We start from the raw sequence: 19,755 nt of genomic DNA on the forward strand, positions 1-19,755 counted from the left end.
GTTCCTCAGAGACAACTATGTCGCAGGATAGAATTGAGCAGCTCTGGAGGCGTCGCTGTTTTCACAAAAAAAAATTTTCATGTATTTTGACGCCTTTACATTTTCTGACATTGCTAAGTGGGTTTTCCGTGTGCAAAATTTCTTGGCGGGGATTTGCGCCCAAAAAAATCTAAAGGCGCAAAATTGCGCCAAAGATCGATTGGCGCACATGATGAATTAGTGACTAAAGTTAAAATCACACACAGGACCGTGTGATTTTGAGAAAGTTGTAAAAATGACAGTGGAGAAGATGCGCCAAAGTATTGTGCCAAAGTTACGTTAAAAAAAAACCACATAAATACTTTGATAAATACCCCCCCCCATGTCCATTCCCTTGACGCCACCCCTAAGTTTTTTGCCAATTTTCAAATCTTTCAATTTGTGAACAAATATAGCACAACTGCAAGTTTTTATTTTATTTTATTTTTGTACCGTATTTTTCGCCCTATAGGTCGCACCGGCGTATAAGACGCACCCAATTTTTAGGGGCAAAATCGAAAAAAATAAAGATTTTGAACCCAATAGTGGTCTTCAACCTGCGGACCTCCAGATGTTGCAAAACTACAACTCCCAGCATGCTGTAGTTTTGCAACATCTGGAGGTCCGCAGATTGAAGACCACTGCATAGGAGGTAATACTGTCCCCGCCGCTCCGGACCCGTCACCGCTGCCCTGGATATCGCTCCATCGCTGTCGCCGTGTCCCTGTCGCTCCGGAACGTCTCTGCTGCTGGCCGGGTATCCTCGCTCTCCGTCGCCGCCATCACGTCCTTACGCATGCTGATGCACGTACGCGACGACGTGATGACGAGGAAGGAGAGCGCCGGCCATACAGGGGATCCCTGAACGGAGAAGACACCGAGGAGGCAGGTAAGGTCCCCCCCGGTGTCCTGTAAGCACTAACCCGGCTATTCAGTCGGGCTGTTCGGGACCACCGCGGTGAAATCGCGGCGGTCCCGAACAGCCCGACTGAACAGCCGGGTTAGTGTCACTTTCCATTCAGACACGGCGGTCAGCTTTGATCGCCGCGTCTGAAGGGTTAATACAGGGCATCACCGCGATCGGAGATGTCCTGTATTAGCCGCGGGTCCCGGCCGTTGATGGCCTCAGGGACCGCCGCCATAGGGGTGTATTCTCCGTATAAGACGCTCCGACTTTTTCATGTGAACCAAAGTGTTGATTTTCTCCATCTCTCTCCCAGTGTCTTTGTTGCCCTTTGTTTGTCAACCTATTTCTCTTTTACTTGCTGATTTTCATATTCTTTGTCTCTGTTTTTGCTTTTATATTTCCTTATTGCTTTCTTGCAGCCTCTTCTTTGCTCCTTGTCCATCTCTCCTACTCTTTCTCTCGGGCTTTCCATTTCTTGTTTATTCCATCTATTGCGCTTGCTTTTTCTTGCTGCCTTTTGCTCTTTTATCTTTTGACTATTTGTCTGTTCCTTTCTTACCCTCCATTTCTTGTTGTCATTCTTTTAAAGGGGTATTCCAGGCAAAAACTTTTTTTTTTATACATATATATCAACTGGCTCCGGAATGTTAAACAGATTTGTAATTACTTCTATTAAAAATTGTTCTATAGTTCTATTAATTACTTCAATTAAAAAAAGTATTACTTCTATTAAAAAATCTTAATCCTTCCAATAGTTATTAGCTTCTGAAATTTTCTGTCTATCTGCTCAATGATGATGTCACGTCCCGGGAGCTGTGCATGATGGGAGAATATCCCCATAGGAACTGCACAGCTCCCGGGATGTGAGTCATCAGAGAGCAGTTAGACAGAAAACAACAACTCAACTTCAGATGCTAATAACTATTGGAAGGATTAAGATTTTTTAATAGAAGTAATTTACAAATCTGTTTAACTTTCCGGAGCCAGTTGATATATATATATATATATATATATATATATATATATATATATATATATATTTAAAAAAAGTTTTGCCTGGAATACCCCTTTAAGGGCGGTCACAATACAATACATCATTCGCTTTCTTTTCATTTCTTCATGAACTCATTAGTCTAGGCTAATTCCAGTGGAAATATTTAATAACATGTCTCTGGATAACATCCTGCGATTGTGATATATGCCTTAGAATGGTTTTAGAGTCATGACACAAACTAAATTATGAACCAGAGGATCTAAAATCCTTAAGTTATCTCAATTGAGTTTTAGATTTCCTATTCACATTGGTTATAATGAATGAACGTCAGCGGTTGCTCCCCTTGGGAAATGAACAGCTGATTGACAATGCAATAATTGTTCCTACAGAGAGAGGTTCTCTGAACTCGTGTCAACTATATGCAAAGAATTATTTAGAACTTAAAGGGGGGGTTATCCAGGAAAAAAAACAATTTATATATATATATATATATATATATATATAGATATCAACTGGTTCCAGAAAGTTAAACAGATATGTAGATTACTTTTATTAAAAAATATTAATCCTTTCAGTACTTATGAGCTTCTGAAGTTGAGTTGTTCTTTTCTGTCTAAGTGCTCTCTGATGACACGTGTCTCGGGAACCGCCCAGTTTAGAAGCAAATCCCCATAGCAAACCTCTTCTAAACCGGGCGGTTCCCGAGACACGTGTCATCAGAGAGCACCTAGACAGAAAAGAACAACTCAACTTCAGAAGCTCATAAGTACGGAAAGGATTAAGATTTTTTTAATAGAAGTAATTTACAAATCTGTTTAACTTTCTGGAGCCAGTTGATATATAAAATAAAAGTTTTTTTCCTGGATAATCCCTTTAAAGGGCTAATCCGCCCACAGACCTCTTATCCCCTATCCAAAGGACAGGGGATATGATGTCTGATCGCAGGGGTCCCGTCGCTAGGACCCCCGCGATCTCCATTCAGAACACTGCACACAGGAGGTGTCCACTCATTACTGACTGAAACAGCTCACTGCAATTGGCTGAGCGGACTTGTCAAAATAAAAATTGGAAACACAGCTCAGCCAGCAACGGGGGGGGGGGGCATCAAAGTGGATGGTTTGTTTTCTTTTTTTTATTGTTATATCAGCCTTTATGCCCCAAAGTTTGTGGTGTCAGACAACCCCTTTAATATGATAGAGGTTAACAAGAGAGAGTACCGTATTTTAGACGCACTTTTTCTTCCCCAAAACTGGGGGGGGGGGAGTTGGTGCGTCTTATACGGCGAATACACACACCTATCGCGGCGGTCCCTGCAGCCATCAACGGCCGGGACCCGCGGCTAATACAGGACATCACCGATCGCGGTGATGCCCTGTATTAACCCTTCAGACGCGGCGATCAAAGCTGACCGCCGCGTCTGAAGGGAAAATGACACTAACCCGGCTGCTCAGTCGGGCGGTTCGGGACCGCCGTGGTGAAATCGCGGCGTCCCGAACAGCTTACAGGACATCAGGAGGGACCCTAACTGCCTCCTTGGTGTGTGCTCCGTGCCGGGATCCCCTGCATGGCCAGCGCTCTCCTTCGACGTCATCACGTCGTCGCACACGCGTCCCGTCATCCAATAGGAGCGGCGTGCGTAGCGACGTGATGACGGCGATGGAGAGCGTGGATCCTGGGGAAGAAGACGTCCGGAGCGACGGGGACACCACGGGGACGCAGCGACAGCGATGGAGCGACATCCAGAGCAGCGGTGACGGGTCCGGAGCGGCGGGGACACGTGAGTATTACCTCCTATAACAGTGGTCTTCAACCTGCGGACCTCCAGATGTTGCAAAGCTACAACTCCCAGCATGCCCGGACAGCCAACGGCTGTCCGGGCATGCTGGGAGTTGTAGTTTTGCAACATCTGGAGGTCCGCAGGTTGAAGATCACTGTTGGGTGCAGAATCTTTTTTTTCTAGATTTTGCACCTTTAAAATTGGGTGCGTATATCAAAGTAAAGTTAACCATATATAAATGTAATACACAAATACAAATAAATCCCATTTGTATGGAGAAGACTAAAGAGTGGGAGACGTTTCATTAAATATATAAAAGACAGACAAAGACGTTTGTATATAATTCCTCTGCCTGCCTTTGAGCTTTGAATTGCTGTATGTTCTATAGTAGAATATAATGTAACCAGTTAATCCTGATTTGACTGCAAATGCCAGAAAAATATGCAAATGCTGTAATACTTTTCCTATGAAGGTGACACATCTATTATTACTCTGCTGTATTATGTACTAACACGGGTAATCTCTTTCATTCCAGTGGTACATGATCAGCATTGTTCACATCTACAACCGTTGGAGGAACAGTGAGATCCGCTGCTATGTAAATGGCCAGCTAGTATCTTATGGGGACATGGCGTGGCACGTCAACACCAATGATGTGAGTATTTATTACAAGGACACGAAGATCATCGGAAGTCACTTCCTCAGTAAACCGTAATGCTTCACCATACCACCTCTGCTCTGCTGTGTAAAAATTCATAAACCAGGTCTCCAAATTGTGAACCTCCAACCATTGGCTGTCCGGGTATGCTGGGTGTAGTAGTATTGCAACAGCTAGAGGTCCACAGTTTGGAGACCACAGTCATAAGAAGACAACATAAAAGGTAGCAAATCCTTCACAGCTGTCAGTTTGGGTCATCAGAAGCCCGGTCAGGCGGGACTTGTGGCCGTAATACGGATTCCAAATTGTGCTTGTGAAATTAAATACACCTTTGTGATTTTGGCCTTAAAGGGGTACTCCACCCCTAGACATCTTATCCCCTATCCAAAGGATAGGGGATAAGATGTCAGATCGCCGTGGTGCCGCTGCTGGGGAGCCCCGAGATTCCCGCTGCGGCACCCAGCTATCATTACAGCACTAAGCGAGTTCGCTCTGCACGTAATGACGCGCAGTATAGGGGCCGGAGCATCGTTACGTCACGGCTCCACCCCTCGTGACGTCACGGCCCGCCCCTTTCGATACAAGTCTATGGGAGGGGGTGTGGCGGTCGTCACGCCCCCTGCCATAGACTTGCATTAAGGGGACGGGCCGTGATGTCATGAGGGGCGGAGCCATGACGTCACGTGCCTCCGTCCGCTGTATCGCCTGTCATTACGCACAGAGCGAACTCGCTCTGTGCAGTAATGATAGCGCAGTGCCGCAGTGGGGATCCTGGGGCTCCCCAGCAGCGGGACCGCGGCGATCTGACATCTTATCCCCTATCCTTTGGATAGGGGATAAGATGTCTAGGGGCGGAGTACTCCGGTGGAAACCTTTTTTTTTTTTTTTTTTTTTTTTTTTTTTAAATCAACTGGTGCCAGAAAGTTAAACAGATTTGTAAATTACTTCTATAAAAAATCTTAATCCTTCCAGTACTACTTAGCTGCTGAATACTACAGAGGAAATTATTTTCTTTTTGGAACACAGAGCTGAATCACAAGCACAGTGCTCTCTGCTGACATCTCTGTCCATTTTAAGAACTACGAAGAGTAGGAGAAAATCCCCATAGTAAATATATGCTGCTCTGGAAAGTTCCTTAAATGGACAGAGATGTCAGCAGAGAGTTCTGTGTTCCAAAAAAAAAAGAATTTCCTCTGTAGTATTCAGCAGCTAAGAAGAACAGGAAAAATTAAAACATTTTAATAGAAGTAATTTACAAATCTGTTTAACTTTCTGGCACCAGTTGATTTAAAAAATAAATAAAAGTTTTCCACCGGAGTACCCCTTTCATGGAGTTTTCCAGGGAAATGTAAAGATGTAGTATAGGCCCTTCCTTTGCTGGCATAATTACCTTTCCCGCGTCCCCTGGCATGGCAACTGTCAGATCTTCTGGTGCCTGCTCCTGTGCTATTCCTTTTTGTTCTGACCCCTATAAGTGTTTTATTTTGGCAGAGCTTTACAATTTTTTAAATTTTTTTTTTGCACCAGTATCTGTTGTTTTCAACGATCTAAAATTTGTGTACGTGGGGCCTTTTTTTCTTCTTTTTTTTTTATTAATTTGTATTCATTATTTTCCTCTTCTGAAATTTTGCCATTTGAATTTTTTTTTCGTTACAGTGTTAACCATGCAGTATCAATTTTATATGTAATATGTATTGTACACCTTTTATTCCTCTTGGAAATTTGATTGCTTATGCAGTTAAGTCACTGAATAGTTAAATCAGCAATCTACTAATACCGTAAGACATCAACGGAGAAAAGCAGACATGTTCACAGATCTAAATCTTTCACAAAGGGAACAGCTCAGTGCCACCCCACATCATGGTGCCATGACAGCAACAGCCATCACACAGCACCACACAGTTGTGAACAGATGGCAATGCTTACTTACCATATACTTCCAGTGTGAGAACTGGAAGGCTTCCAGTGTGGTGGGGCAGAGTGCCGACAAAGTAAGGCAAAAAATTAAGGGGTATATTACAGCCTGTCTGTGGCTGTAACAGTAGCTCTGGCATAGCAGCCTTCAGAAGACCTTCAGCTGCTATGACTGCCAATCCACACCCCACATTTGCAGGGAGCGGGGTTGGTAGTGGTGGAGTGGTGCTAATTAGAATTCAACCTGGCAAATAACTCTCTACATGTGATAAATGGCTATTGTGGCATCTAGTAATTTAAATGACTGGTATTGGACAGATTTTGGTCTACTTTCGGCGGATGTCAGCTGCAAACAGCAGCCAGCACCCGCCAAGGATGGCGCAGGCTCCGCTTTCGAGCAGCAGCTCAGCTCCCTTCTTCTCTCATTCAGTCCATGATGTACTTGTACTTAAAGTGTCAGAAAGAGGTGAGTTATAGTTTACAATCTCTATAATTGTAGGTGCACCCAGTACTGCAGTTTAGCCTCATTCAACTTAAGGGGTTTTACAAGATTTTTTTTTTAATTTTATAACAATTCCTGCAGCCTATGACATTTATAAAAAGCAAACGTTACTCTCCTATTAAACCCCCCACTGCTCTGTTGTTGATGTTCCATTGTAATGATTATTTATTTTTAGTGCCCTTGGTTCCAGGGTGGTGAACATATGTTAGTGGGAAAATTAATTACATAAACGCAGGTATGGTGAATGCAATATGGAGTAAATCACAGACTGATATATATGGAGAGACGGCCCTGCCCGTAAGGGCTTACGATCTACAAGGGGAGGGGGCAGTGAGTGAGATAGGCAGCTGGTCATCTGTGAGAGGTTAGGAAAGAAGCTGTTCTCAGTTCAGTCCACTCTCAGTAGGGTTATGGTAGGTCTTAGGCTTTCTTAAAGAGATGGGTTGCTTTTGAAGGTCTTGATGGTAGGCGAGCGCTAGGTGGGTCGGGGTAGTGAGTGCCAGTGTATGTCCGAATCTTAGGAGTAGTCTTGGAGATGGTTGTGTAGGGTACTGACAAGGGATGTGCGCGTGCGGAAGCCTTGAGAGGAGATTACGGCGGGGGAGTAATTGGGAAATCCAATCAGATTTGTATGTAATGTTGGCATGGCATACAACCACATGATCACCACATGTTATCATTATCCTCACTTCTGCTGTTTGCCTTTACAGCATAAGGCTGGGTTCACTCTGTATTATAGATGCAGTTTTGTGTCTATTACTGCTGCAAGTCCTGGCCTGACCATGGGTCTGATGACCTGAATTGTTTGAACCCAAGGTCAGACCAAGACTTGCAGCCATAAAAAATAAAAATAAATGTCTAATGAAGAATGATAATGGATCTATGTGTAGCACTATTTTTCTTTCTACATAATACAGGCTTTAAAAAGGACAAATAGAAATTATACGAAGCACAAATAATAAGTAGGAAGGAAGGATAAACCGGTAGGGACAGTGGAGAGGAAAACTTTGGGGGAAAAGGAGATCCCATAGTGATATGTATCAAGGCATGTTCACACAGACATAATCAGTGCAGATTTTTTAGGCAAAAACCATGTGATTTTCATGTGTGAAAAAACCAACGTCACTTCCATGGCGAGGCTCGCCAGTAAGCAGCATGATTTTCTCCCATTGACATAGACTCAGAACCCATTTGTGCTTTATTTTGAAGATGTTTCTCTCCATCTTGGTGTGGTTTTCAAGACCGAACCGTGCCAAAACATACAGGTTGCAGAGAGATGAATAAATAGGTTAAAGGGCAAAAATAACACAGGAGAGCGACTGTTTTTGTGTCCATAGTGTTGGAATAATGGTGTATATTACTCCAAAGCTTTATTTTTTATTTTTTTACATTTTGTGCTGTAACCCCTTAAGGACCAAGCCCATTTTAACCTTAAGGACTAGACCAATTTTTTTTTTGCATTTTTGTTTTTTCCTCCTCGCCTTCTAAAATCCATAACTCCTTTATATTTCCATTTACAGACCCATATAAGGGCTTGTTTTTTGCGTGACCAATTGTACTTTGTAATGAAACCTCTCATTTTACCATAAAATGTACGGCGAATCCCCCCCAAAAAAATTTAGGGAGGAATTTTTTATGAAAACCTCAATTTTGCACATTTTGGAGGGTTTTGTTTTCACACTATAAACTTTACGGTAAAAATGACATGTGTTCTATATTCTGTGGGTCAATAGGATAAAAATGATAGCCATGGCTAGATACTTTTATATTTTTGTACCGCTTAAAAAAAATCTAAAACTTTTTGTATAAAATCAGTGATCTAAAATCACCCTACTTTGACAACCTATAACTTTTTCATTTTTTTTGTATATAGGGTGGTATATAGGGCTCATTTTTTGCGCCGTCATCTGTACTTTTTATCGATACCACATTTGCATTTATAAAACTTTTAGATCATTTTTTATTATATTTTTTAAAATAAAATGTGACAAAAAAGCTGCATCTTTGGACTTTTTAAAAATGTCTTCGTTTACGCCATTCACCGTACGGGATAATTAACATTATATTTTGATAGTACAGACATTTATGCACGCGGCGATACCAAATATGTTTATTAAAAAAAATTTACGCTTTTTGGGGGTAAAATGGGAAAAACTGACAATTTTTATTAGGGGAGGGGATTTTTCACTTTTTTTTACTTTTTATTTTTACATTTTTCAACTTTTATTTTACACTTTTTATGTCCCCATAGGGGACTATCTATAGCAATCCTTTGATTGCTAATACTGTTCAGTGCTATGTATAGGACACAGCACTGATCAGTATTATTGGTGATCTTATCGGATGAGGGGACCTCCGGCCGCCATGCTGGATGATCGGATCGCTGTGGCAGCGCTGCGGCAGATCCGATCATCCATTCAAAGTGCCGCACTGCCACAGATGCCGTGATCTGTATTGATCACGGCATCTGAGGGGTTAATGGCAGACATCCGCGCGATGGCGGATGTCGGCCATTACCAGCGGGTCCCTGGCTGCTGATAGCAGCCGGAACCTGCTGTGTATGACGCGAGCACCGTTCTGATGCTCGCGGTCATACACAGGACGTAAGTGTACGTCCTGGTACGGGAAGTTCTGCCAAACCAGGACGTACATCTATGTCTGTGGTCGTTAAGGACCACCCCTTTTAATGGACTGAGCTGCAGTACTTGGCAGTGACTCACTTCTTCCTGCATAAGCAAAGGCGCCTCTCCGTTCTGACGCAACATCCATAATATATGAATATACAGTATGCTGAGTATTATGTTTTTGTTTGTTTTTATATTTCCTTGTTTATTGACTGTATTGTTTTTTTTTTTTCTTTTTTTCTTTTAGAGCTATGATAAATGCTTCCTTGGTTCATCAGAGACAGCCGATGCAAACAGAGTGTTTTGTGGTCAGCTTGGAGCAGTGTACGTGTTCATCGAGGCCCTGAACCCTGCGCAGATCTTTGCTATACATCAGCTTGGTCCTGGTTATAAGGTGAGATACTTCATAGAAGTTCATTGTGACAGAGAACTTTTTCTTTGTTTGTTCCCTTGCTTGCTTAGTGAATACCAAGACATATAGCTCACCTAGAATCCTCATAGTAAATGCATCACTGAATTAAACCCCTCAAGGACGAAAACTATTAATATGTGTAAACTTTGATCTCTTGTTCTCTGCTAATGCTGTACTCAAAAGCTCTGTAGAGGATAACATTGCCAAGTTCCTGTTATAAATTGTCAGTTCTATTTTGGATAAGTACACCTTATGTGAAAGAACATTACATATCGCTGATTTATTCTGGAATATGTAATAGAAGTGGCATATTTTTTAATTTTATTGAAGCTTTTTGCTAGTTAACTTTTGCTTTTTTTGTTCTTTAGTGTTAGGTAGCTATCCAGTAAATCCGTATCAGCCAGCCCAGCACACCCATCTGTAGATAGCGCTATTTCGAAGCTCTTGCATCTTGTCAGTAAAGAGTAGCCTACTAGTTGGCTAGCTATTCACTAGGGATGTCCCGATACCATTTTTTTTAAGACAGAGTACGAGTACCTAAACTTTTTTTTTAAGTACTCGCCGATACTAATTACCAATACTCTTTTTCAATGTCATGACAGGGTTTTACATTTTTTTTAATTTCTTTCTTGGGAAAAAGGGGTGTGGTTTTTGTATGATAAAGGTCTTTTTTATATAAAAAAAAATATATTTTTTAATTTTATTTAAACTTTTTTAAATAGGGGAGGGATTCAACTTTTTGTTAGGGAAGGGGTTAATTGGAAGAGGTTAATCCAGTATTGGTATCGGGACATTCCTACTATTCACCAACCACAGCTGTTAACTTGTAAGGGTGCCCATTACACTTAAGTAGCTTTCAGCCAAACATTGGTTCTGCTAACAGCTATCTTTCCCGTTCACCCCATACACATTAACGTTTGCTAGTTCTAAATGGGCAGAGGGGCTGCCAGACAGTTTTGGTGGTGGTTTATCTCCTCAAAAACAAAACGGTCTGATATTTGAAATCCAACATGTCCAATCCTTCTCTTATCCCAACCTTTTTCTTTTGGAGAAATGTTGATAGACATAAATACACATTAGACGGTCAGCTGTTCATGCCAAAAACACAGTGGGCTTTGGCAACTTTTATCGGGGCCTTAAAGTGCTGTTCCCAAATCAGCACCTGTGGCTGGGCTATAACATGCTGTGGTTGGTATAGGCCCATCCGCTGGAAACCCCATGTATTCATAGAACAGAAGTACAATATCCCCTGGAATGAACAAAGCACACTACATAGGCAGGGGCCAGCTTTTCAGTCATTGTCTATGGGGCTTATGAATACAGTAGAATCTCCCAATAGTGGACACTCATGGGGAATAAAAAAGTGTCCGCTATTGAGAGATGTCCGCTATTGGGGGAAAGAAAAGGCCCAAAATTCTTTCTAAATGACCGAATACTGTCCTGTATTAACTCCATAGTGTAATAACATATAAAACTTGATAAAAAGCAATATTTCAGTAGAATCTCCCAGTGCAGTTTAATCACTCCTTATCCCTCCTCTGTATCATTTCCCCCCCCCCCCTTTATACCCTGTGCCACTTTATTCCCCCTGTGCCTTGTGCCAAATTAACCCCTCAGTTACCCCATGTGCCACATCATTTACCCTTGATCCCCTGTGTCATTTCATTGCCCCTCTGTTTAAATGAATCACCCCCTCTTTATGAAGCGGCACAGGGGAATAAAGAGGGCATGAAATGATAAAGGGGGAATGAAATGGCACAGGGGGTGGTAAAGAGTGGGTGATGAATTTTTACAGAAGGTGATAAAGGGGGAATGAAATAGCACAGGGGGGGGTCAAAAGGAAATAATATGGCACAGGGGGTAAAAAAATAAAAATAAAAAGATGATTTGGCACAGGGGAAATAAGTGGCACGGGAGGATCAGGGAAGGAGGGGGGGGGGTGAATGATGTGGCTGGCGGACGTACAAAAGCAGGAGACCACTGTTTAAACATCGGTCTTCTGCTTTTGTGTATAGGGGCCGTGTGTACAAAGTAGGGCTGGCACAAAAGCCTGGTTGTCCCCTAATGGGAGTGTTTAGTCCCCTTTTGGGTGTGTCCACATCCGCTATTGATAGTGTCCCCTATTTGGAGGGTACAAATATATTGTCTTATGGGACTCTGCTGGGGAAATAAAAACTGTCCACTATTGGGAGGTGTCCACTGTTGGGAGGTGTCCACTAAGAGAGATTTTACTGTATTACCAAGCACTAACATGTTCAGAAGGCCCATAGGAAATTAATGGGGCACTTTTTACTCATGCATGGTGCACTTTGTTCATTCTGGGGACAATTTTCTGGCTTTTCTCTGGATTAGTGGGGATCCCAATGGTAAGAGCCCCATCGATCAGCATGTTATATCCTATCATGGGGGATTGAAATACCCCTTTAAGAGAGAGGGTTAGGATAGACAAGTAATACAAAGTAATACCAGCATTTTTTCTGTTTTCTCCATACCACTCGCCGTTAGTCTGTATACAGTGTTGTAATAGCCTTTCCAATTAACCCCAGAATCATGTAGTGTATTGTATTGCTGTATTCTGTCCCTTCCCATCCTTGGAATAAGCTTGCAGAATATAAACATTGATTTTTCCCTCCACAGTCACAAATCATTTCATCTTCTCCACTGCTAATATAGAACATTGTGATGTAGTGTGCTGGAATATCACTGTGCATTGCAGGTAGTGTCCTCCTTTACAATTGGTATTTATTAGGTTGCAGTAAATTCTCCGAATTGTCCTCCAGGTCCCTCCATCCTTTCCTGAATTACCATTGATTGGATATTGATTCCTGTGCGTTCTTGGCGGATTACTTGTGCATCGTCAATTAACCGCATGTTTCTGGCCTGGTTTTTCTGCTTTTTTCCCCAGAACCTATGTGCATGGTTATTAAATATTTATCCCTCCTTTTTAGACCATTCCACTGAACGACATATGGTGTGCGAGCACCTTGGGGATTGTTGACTGAATGTCTCCAGAAGGTTCTGAGATAATAAATAAGTTTATTGATGGAAGGTAGCACATTGCACAACCCACATTTAATTACAATTATCTGTTGTTTGGCTTCATCTGTAATATTGTATCCTAGCAAAAATCCATGCATCGTCCAAAAAAGTAAGGCTACTTTTCTTTGTTTGTTCCCTTGCTTGCTCCCCCCCCCCCCCCCACAATGGGAAACAAAAAACTGACAATACCGTATGCAAAATTGTGTATTATAAACACTGTATACGGTTTTAATATCTGTAAAAAAGTAATTCCACAAACTCCGGCAGCTGGGGGTACTACTCCCATTATGGAACAGACTCATTTCCATCATGGGAGTAGTAAATCCCATCATGGACAGCAGCAGGAGGAGTAGTACAGCAGCACTGCAGTAGTCCTGGGCGGCTGCGGAGTAAACTGTGAAAAACCGTACAAAACCGTGGTAGACTGTGGTTTTGTACACAGGAAAAAAAAACGTACACATTCAAAAACGTACACAACCGGATACATCTAGTTGTGTAAGTTTTTGTATGGTAGGTCAATGCAGATGGTTTTCTATACAGTTGAAAATGTATACAGCAACCATATAGCAAATTCGTGATGTGAATCCTTCCTAACAGGTAGGTGCTTTGTCTTCTCTTGGTTTGTAAAGTATTTTGAGTTCTATTTGAAAGTGAGTTTTATTTCCAATATTTGCTTTGACTTTTTTGATTCAAGGATAGCTTTGTGTAGGTGTCTTTAAAGGCCTTATGCACACACATGAACATATTATGGATCTGTCAGTACAATGACATTAGAATCTATGGGGGAGATTTATCAAATCCTGTCCAGAGGAAAAGTTGCCCAGTTGCCCATAGCAACCAATCAGATTGCTTCTTTCTTTTTTGAAAAGGCCTTTGAAAAATGAAAGAAGTGATCTGATAGGTTGCTATGGGAAACTCAGCAACTTTTCCTCTCGACAGATTTTGATAAATGTCCCCCTTTGGGCCCATACTTTGCCTGCTGGCCTGTTTTTATATGTTTTTATATACAGCATTGGTTTCAAACTATGGCCCTCTAGATGTTGCAAAACTTCAACTCCCAGCATGCCCGGACAGCCGTTGGCAAGTTTTGCAACATCTGGAGGGCCTACGGTTTGAGGCAACTGATATAGAGCTACCCTAGTCTTTTTTTTCTTTTCTTTTTGGAATCCTATGTTACTTGTGAGAAAAATAAATAAAAAATACACAACAATCATGGCATGTTCCATTGGATCTGTTATGGAGGAGATATTCTTTCCTAGGGGTAGGGATGCACCCACACCATTTTTTAAAGACAAAAATATGGATATTATTTTTTCCATATTTACCGATACCAATACCAGTACTTTTTCTTTTTTTAAATATCAGTACTGCTACTACCGCCACTCAGGGTCATGTCGCTGTGGCCACCATTCTGTCTGCTGATTGGTCCCCTAAAGCTTGAATTCCGATAATTGACAGGGAGACAGCCTCTTTATTACTCAACACCCTCGTTCGGCGTCCAGTTTTTTTCTTTTTGAAGTGCCAGTTGCGGAGCAGATGATTGGAGTAGGTATCGGATGTTTGCCAGAGTACAAGTACTCGGCAAATGTCCAATACCGGTATGGGTGCATCACTACCTAGAAGCAAGGAGGCTTCATCAAGCAACACACCAATTTTCCATGGATCCCTTATATGCAACCATAGACTTAGTTGCGTAAAAGCCTCTCTATTGAAAGCTGCAGGCTGGAGATAGATTGGAGAAGGTCTGTGTGACAAGCTCTTATCATGCCCCGCAGAGTGTGTTTACGTGTTCCCAGCTATCAGCTTGCGTTTTCGGTGTTCAATCCTTACTAAATCACTGCAGCTGTTTATAAATCTTCCCCCTATGCTGTCAGTACTTGGCTCATTGTTTGTGCAATTATTCCACCTCGTCCTGCGTGCTGTGTGATTGCAGGAGAATGCGGAATGGGAATATTATTTTTAAATACTACGTTTACAGCCAATTTTCATAGACCGTATAATCACATTGCCAGGCAGGTGCCCAGTCACCCTCAATCAAACACCTATCCCTCGCCGCTGTTCATATCTATTATTAGGATTTTTCCTACTTCCAACATTTCTAGTGTCCGTATGATCATATCCGAGCCTCAAAGACAAAACGTTTTACACGTGTAACAGATACAAAATGACTAATTTTTTCATCCCACTTTTCAAGCTTGCTCTTATTTCCTTAGGGTAGTTTCAGTTGAATTTGCACATTTTTTTTTTTTTTGTTGTGTGGATATGATGCAAATATTTTGCAACTTTTAAAAAAGATGTGTGGATAGATGTAGTTAGTTTTAGTGGCCGATGGTCTAATGAAGAACTAGATGGTCCACTGGGCGGTCCCTACCACACACCTCCTTGACGGTCTACGGGTATTGCTCCAATCTGTGAATCGTCAAGGGGGTGCTTTCCTCTCGTCTTAATGCAGTATGAACCGATTTGGAACAGACTGGCAGTGACAGCCCAGTTGGCAGTTTAGACCCTTTTAGTGTATTGTGCACAGAAATGGACAGTTCCAATTGTCAGTAAACAGGATTCTAGAAGTAAATAAAAAAAAACATGTCTGAATTCATGGAGCAGCTGCTCCACCTTCATGTTGATGACACAACAGAAGCCACATGTCTTTTTTTTATTTATTTTTTCCCCAGGAAAAAGCCACGGATGGGCAATCCACAGTATAGCTGATTTGATTATACTGGTGTAGTGCAGAACAGTTGATCGGCAGAGGGTTCCGGATGTTGCTACCCTGACGATCAGCTGTTGATGGCCTATCCTGTAGAGACCATCAATGGGTTTGCCCTGGAAAATCCCTTTTACCATGTTCCCTCAACAATTTATGCTTATTACTAAGTCAAGCTAAAGGAGAAAATTAAGTGTTGCCAGACACCACCAGTACAATTCGATTGTGCCCTCAATTCATTAGGTCATAAAATAGAATAAAAAATGCATTTGATACACTTAGTTGCCTTGAGAATATATGAAGAGAGAATATTCTATCATGATAGGTGTTCTACTATGCTTTGCATCCAACTTAACGGGGTACTCCGCCCCCAGACATCTTATCCCCTATCCAAAGGATAGGGGATAACATGTCTGATCGCGGGGGTCCTGCCGCTGGGGACCCCCGCAATCTCTCCTGCAGCACCCCCGTTTATGAGCTGCACGGAGCGAAGAACGCTCCGTGGCTGATGACGGGCGGTACAGGGGCCGGAGTATCGTAACGGCATGCCCCCTCCCATAGGCTTGCATTGAGGGGCGTAGCCGTTGTGTCACGATACCTCAGCCCCTGTATTGTCCGTCATCAGCCATGGAGCGATCTTCGCTCCGTGCAGCTCATAAACGGGGGTGCTGCAGGAGAGATTGCGGGGGTCCCCAGCGGCTGGACCCCCGCAATCAGACATCTTATCCCCTATCCTTTAGATAGGGGATAAGATGTCTAGGGGCACTCCTTTAAAAGGACATGATAGAGAGCCCTGTCAGTCAGGTGCTGTCAGACAATTACTATGAAGACTATTGACCTGGTTAAGTAGCTGAGAGCAGCTGACAGGACTCTCCTCCTCCTTGCCGTCCTTTCCAGCTGGAAGCAAGCACAGTGCTAATTTTTTTCCCAACATAGTCATTGTTTTTGCTCTCCCTAATAAGGAACTTCAACCTGAGTAAGTAATAAAATAAAAAATAAAAATACTGGGATATTTTTCACTTCTCATTAAAAAAAATGTTTATTGCTCTAAATAATTGTACCTGGGACATGGAAGATTTTAATGAAGTGAATTGAGACATTATGTAGCCTTAAATCTGCCGATCAATGCGTATCAGGCCCTGTGGCAACAATGCAATTCATTAAATCTACTTGGTTGGCTGGAAGTGTACACTGAATGAATCTGCCAACAAAACCAATGGAACTAAATTCCTTACATGATTAAATATGACATTCTTAGTTCACTTGGCAAAAGGGAAGGGGCAGAGATTTCAAATGTTTCGAGTCTGAAGGAAAGAAATGGAATGCTTATACTAATAACCTATTAGCAACCGAGCAGGGATCATGGCCTGAAAAGTAAAGTTTCCAAGTACTTTATTAATGGTGGAGTCTTAGTTTCCCTCCTCCTAGAACAAGAAATATTATTAGTTCTGGCATGAGGTTGGCCATGTGAATCTTATACCTGTCTTCCACTAATTTCTGTGTATATGGTTTCAAATATCAAGCAAAGAGTTTGGGAAAGAATTTAAAGGGTTTATCCAATGAAAGGTGACTTCACTTCCTACCTGCCAAACAGTAATACACATGCTTAGGAAGTATTCATGCTTGTGTTGGTGGTAAATGGCCATTTCCTGTGTCCCCATCACACTGTTGGCTTGTATGTGTGAACTGGCTGGATTCTGTGCTCTCCCTCTAACTACAATACCCAGGATCCCTTTTTTCTAGGTGGGAGGTTATTTATCTCCCTAACACACATCAACCACCCCACCCATTGCAGCACAGCTAGGTTCCCTTCCATGCATGCTTAGCTTAAAACTACAATTCTTTGAAGCCCTGTGGGGAATGATCTTCCTCCCACCCAGCAGTTGCTCCGCTCATTGAAGACAGGCTCCCTTTCAACACCTGACTAGTGATGTAATGTCTCGGGCCACACTGCAACCTGGGAAAAGCCTGAGACAACACTCCTTTTGTATGCTGCTAAAAATTAACATTGGGCCAAAGATCACATAAGAATTGCGAGACCATCCATCAAACACAGGTACAGACACTATATTATGAATTACACTATTTTTACAGCCCCTGTAGCCTAGTCAAATAAAAGAAAATTCCAGAATACCCTTTTAAAGGGGTTCTTTAATTAGAGAAAAGGGACTACTGCTTCTTATAGAAACAGTGTTATTCTTGTACTTGGGCTGTATCTTATTGTAGCTGATGCCCATTCAAATGATTAGGGTTGTACTGCAATAGGAACAAGCACACTGGTTGCTTCTTCCTCCTCCCTCATAATTGTATTAACAAAAGGGCTCAAGACCTGCAGGAACTCATGGGAACATAGTTCCCCTTAGCAGGAGTCCTGCAGGACCAGCCCTTAAAGGGGTACTCCGCCCCTTGAAATCTTATCCCAGGGGTCCTGCCGCTGGGGACCCCAACAATCTTGGTTGCGGCACCCCAGACATCCGGTGCATGCACCCAGTGAACTTTGCTCCGTGATGAATGACTGGCGAAGGGGGGCAGAAGCTTGTGATGTCATGGCCGTCATGTCCCCTCCTATAGACTTGCATTGAGGGGCTGTGGCCGTGACAGAGCCTCTGGTGCTGCACCCAACGCTCTACACCAATGCCGGGTGCAGCAGGAAGAACGCAATCAGACATCTTATCCCCTATCCTTAGGATAGGGCATAAGATGTCTAGGGGTGGAATACCCCTTTAAGTGGAAATCTTGGGTGAGTTCCCACACTTTTTTTCCCAGGACTTGAGCCCTGATTAACAATAATTATGAATCATGTGTAATAATCAGTAGATGTCATTAACAATGAAAAGAGGCCCAATGTAAGAGTGTATGAGAAATGTAGAAATACTCTCACCATGTTTAATAGTCATAGTACAATAGAAAACAGGTACTCAAACTTTATTCGCAAGGTAATAGTCCCAATACCTCCACCAGTTTTTTACTTTATTTGCTCTGCCACTCTGCCAAGAAAATGTTTCCTCATAGATCTTCACAGTTGATACAGCTTCAATTATTTCAGCAATAGTAGGAATATCTGTAGTTTTCCACTTTCTCTTCACAAACCTTCAATTAAAAAACGAATTAATTTGGTACCGTATATACTGGAGTATAAGCCGAGTTTTTCAGCACGCTTTTTCGTACTGAAAACACCCCCCTCGGCTTATACTCGAGTGAACTCTCCACCCACAGTGATCTTCAACCTGCGGACCTCCAGATGTTTTAAAACTACAACTCCCAGCAAGCCTGGGCAGCCATCGGATGTCCGGGCTTGCTGGGAGTTGTAGTTTTGAAACCTCTGCAGGTCCGCAGGTTGAAGACCACTGCGGCATTCGACATCATCCAGCCCCCCACCCCCCCCCCTCACCCCCTTTAGTTCTGTACTCACCTCCGCTCGGCGGGACGTTAGTGTGCGCTGGTCCGGTGCTGCAGGACTGTCCGGTGGGGAGGTCATCCGGTGGGATAGTGGTTCCGGGCTGCCATATTCACCAGGGGGCCTCTTCTCCGTGCTTCGGGCCCGGCCCCGGAATAGTCACGTTGCCTTGACGACGACACAGAGGGACGTTCATTACCAACATCCCTCTGCGTCGTCGTCAAGGCAACGCCTCTATTCCGGGCCTGAAGCGCGGAGTAGAGGCCCCCCGATGAAGATGGCAGCCCGGAACCACTATCCCACCAGACGACCTCCCCACCGGACAGTCCTGCAGCACCGGACCCGGCTAGCGGAGGTGAGTACAGAACTAAAGGGAGTGAGGGGGCTGGATGATGTCGAAGGCCGCAGTGGTCTTCAACCTGCGGACCTCCAGAGGTTTCAAAACTACCACTCCCAGCAAGCCCGGACAGCCGATGGCTGCCCGGGCTTGCGGGGAGTTGTAGTTTTGAAACATCTGGAGGTCTGCAGGTTGAAGACCACTGTATCAGACAGACATTGACAAGCGGTGATGATGAAGGTGGGGGGGGGGGCTGATGACATGTGGTGATGATGACGACAAGGGGATGATGAAGGGGGGGTGTGGGATGATGACAATAGGATGATGAAGGGGGGATGTGGGATGATGACAAGGGGATGATGAAGAGGGGGTGTGGGATGATGACAGGGGGATGATGACAGGCAGTGATGATGAAGGGGGGATGATGACAGGCAGTGATGATGAAGGGGGAATGATGACAGTGATGATGATG

At 43.1% G+C, this 19,755-nt stretch overlaps 1 protein-coding gene across 1 annotated transcript in view; it reads left to right on the forward strand.

Moving 5' to 3' along the window:
- NBEA (neurobeachin) overlaps window positions 1-19,755 on the forward strand; it is a 698,360-nt gene that overhangs the window by 172,701 nt on the left and 505,904 nt on the right. The window contains exons 7-8 of the mRNA XM_056561916.1: window positions 4,232-4,351; window positions 9,642-9,788. Coding sequence (XP_056417891.1) covers window positions 4,232-4,351; window positions 9,642-9,788 — 267 coding nt within the window. The remainder of the gene's footprint in view (window positions 1-4,231; window positions 4,352-9,641; window positions 9,789-19,755) is intronic.

Source organism: Hyla sarda, chromosome 2, assembly GCF_029499605.1.
Source record: "Hyla sarda isolate aHylSar1 chromosome 2, aHylSar1.hap1, whole genome shotgun sequence".
Classification (NCBI taxonomy): domain Eukaryota; kingdom Metazoa; phylum Chordata; class Amphibia; order Anura; family Hylidae; genus Hyla; species Hyla sarda.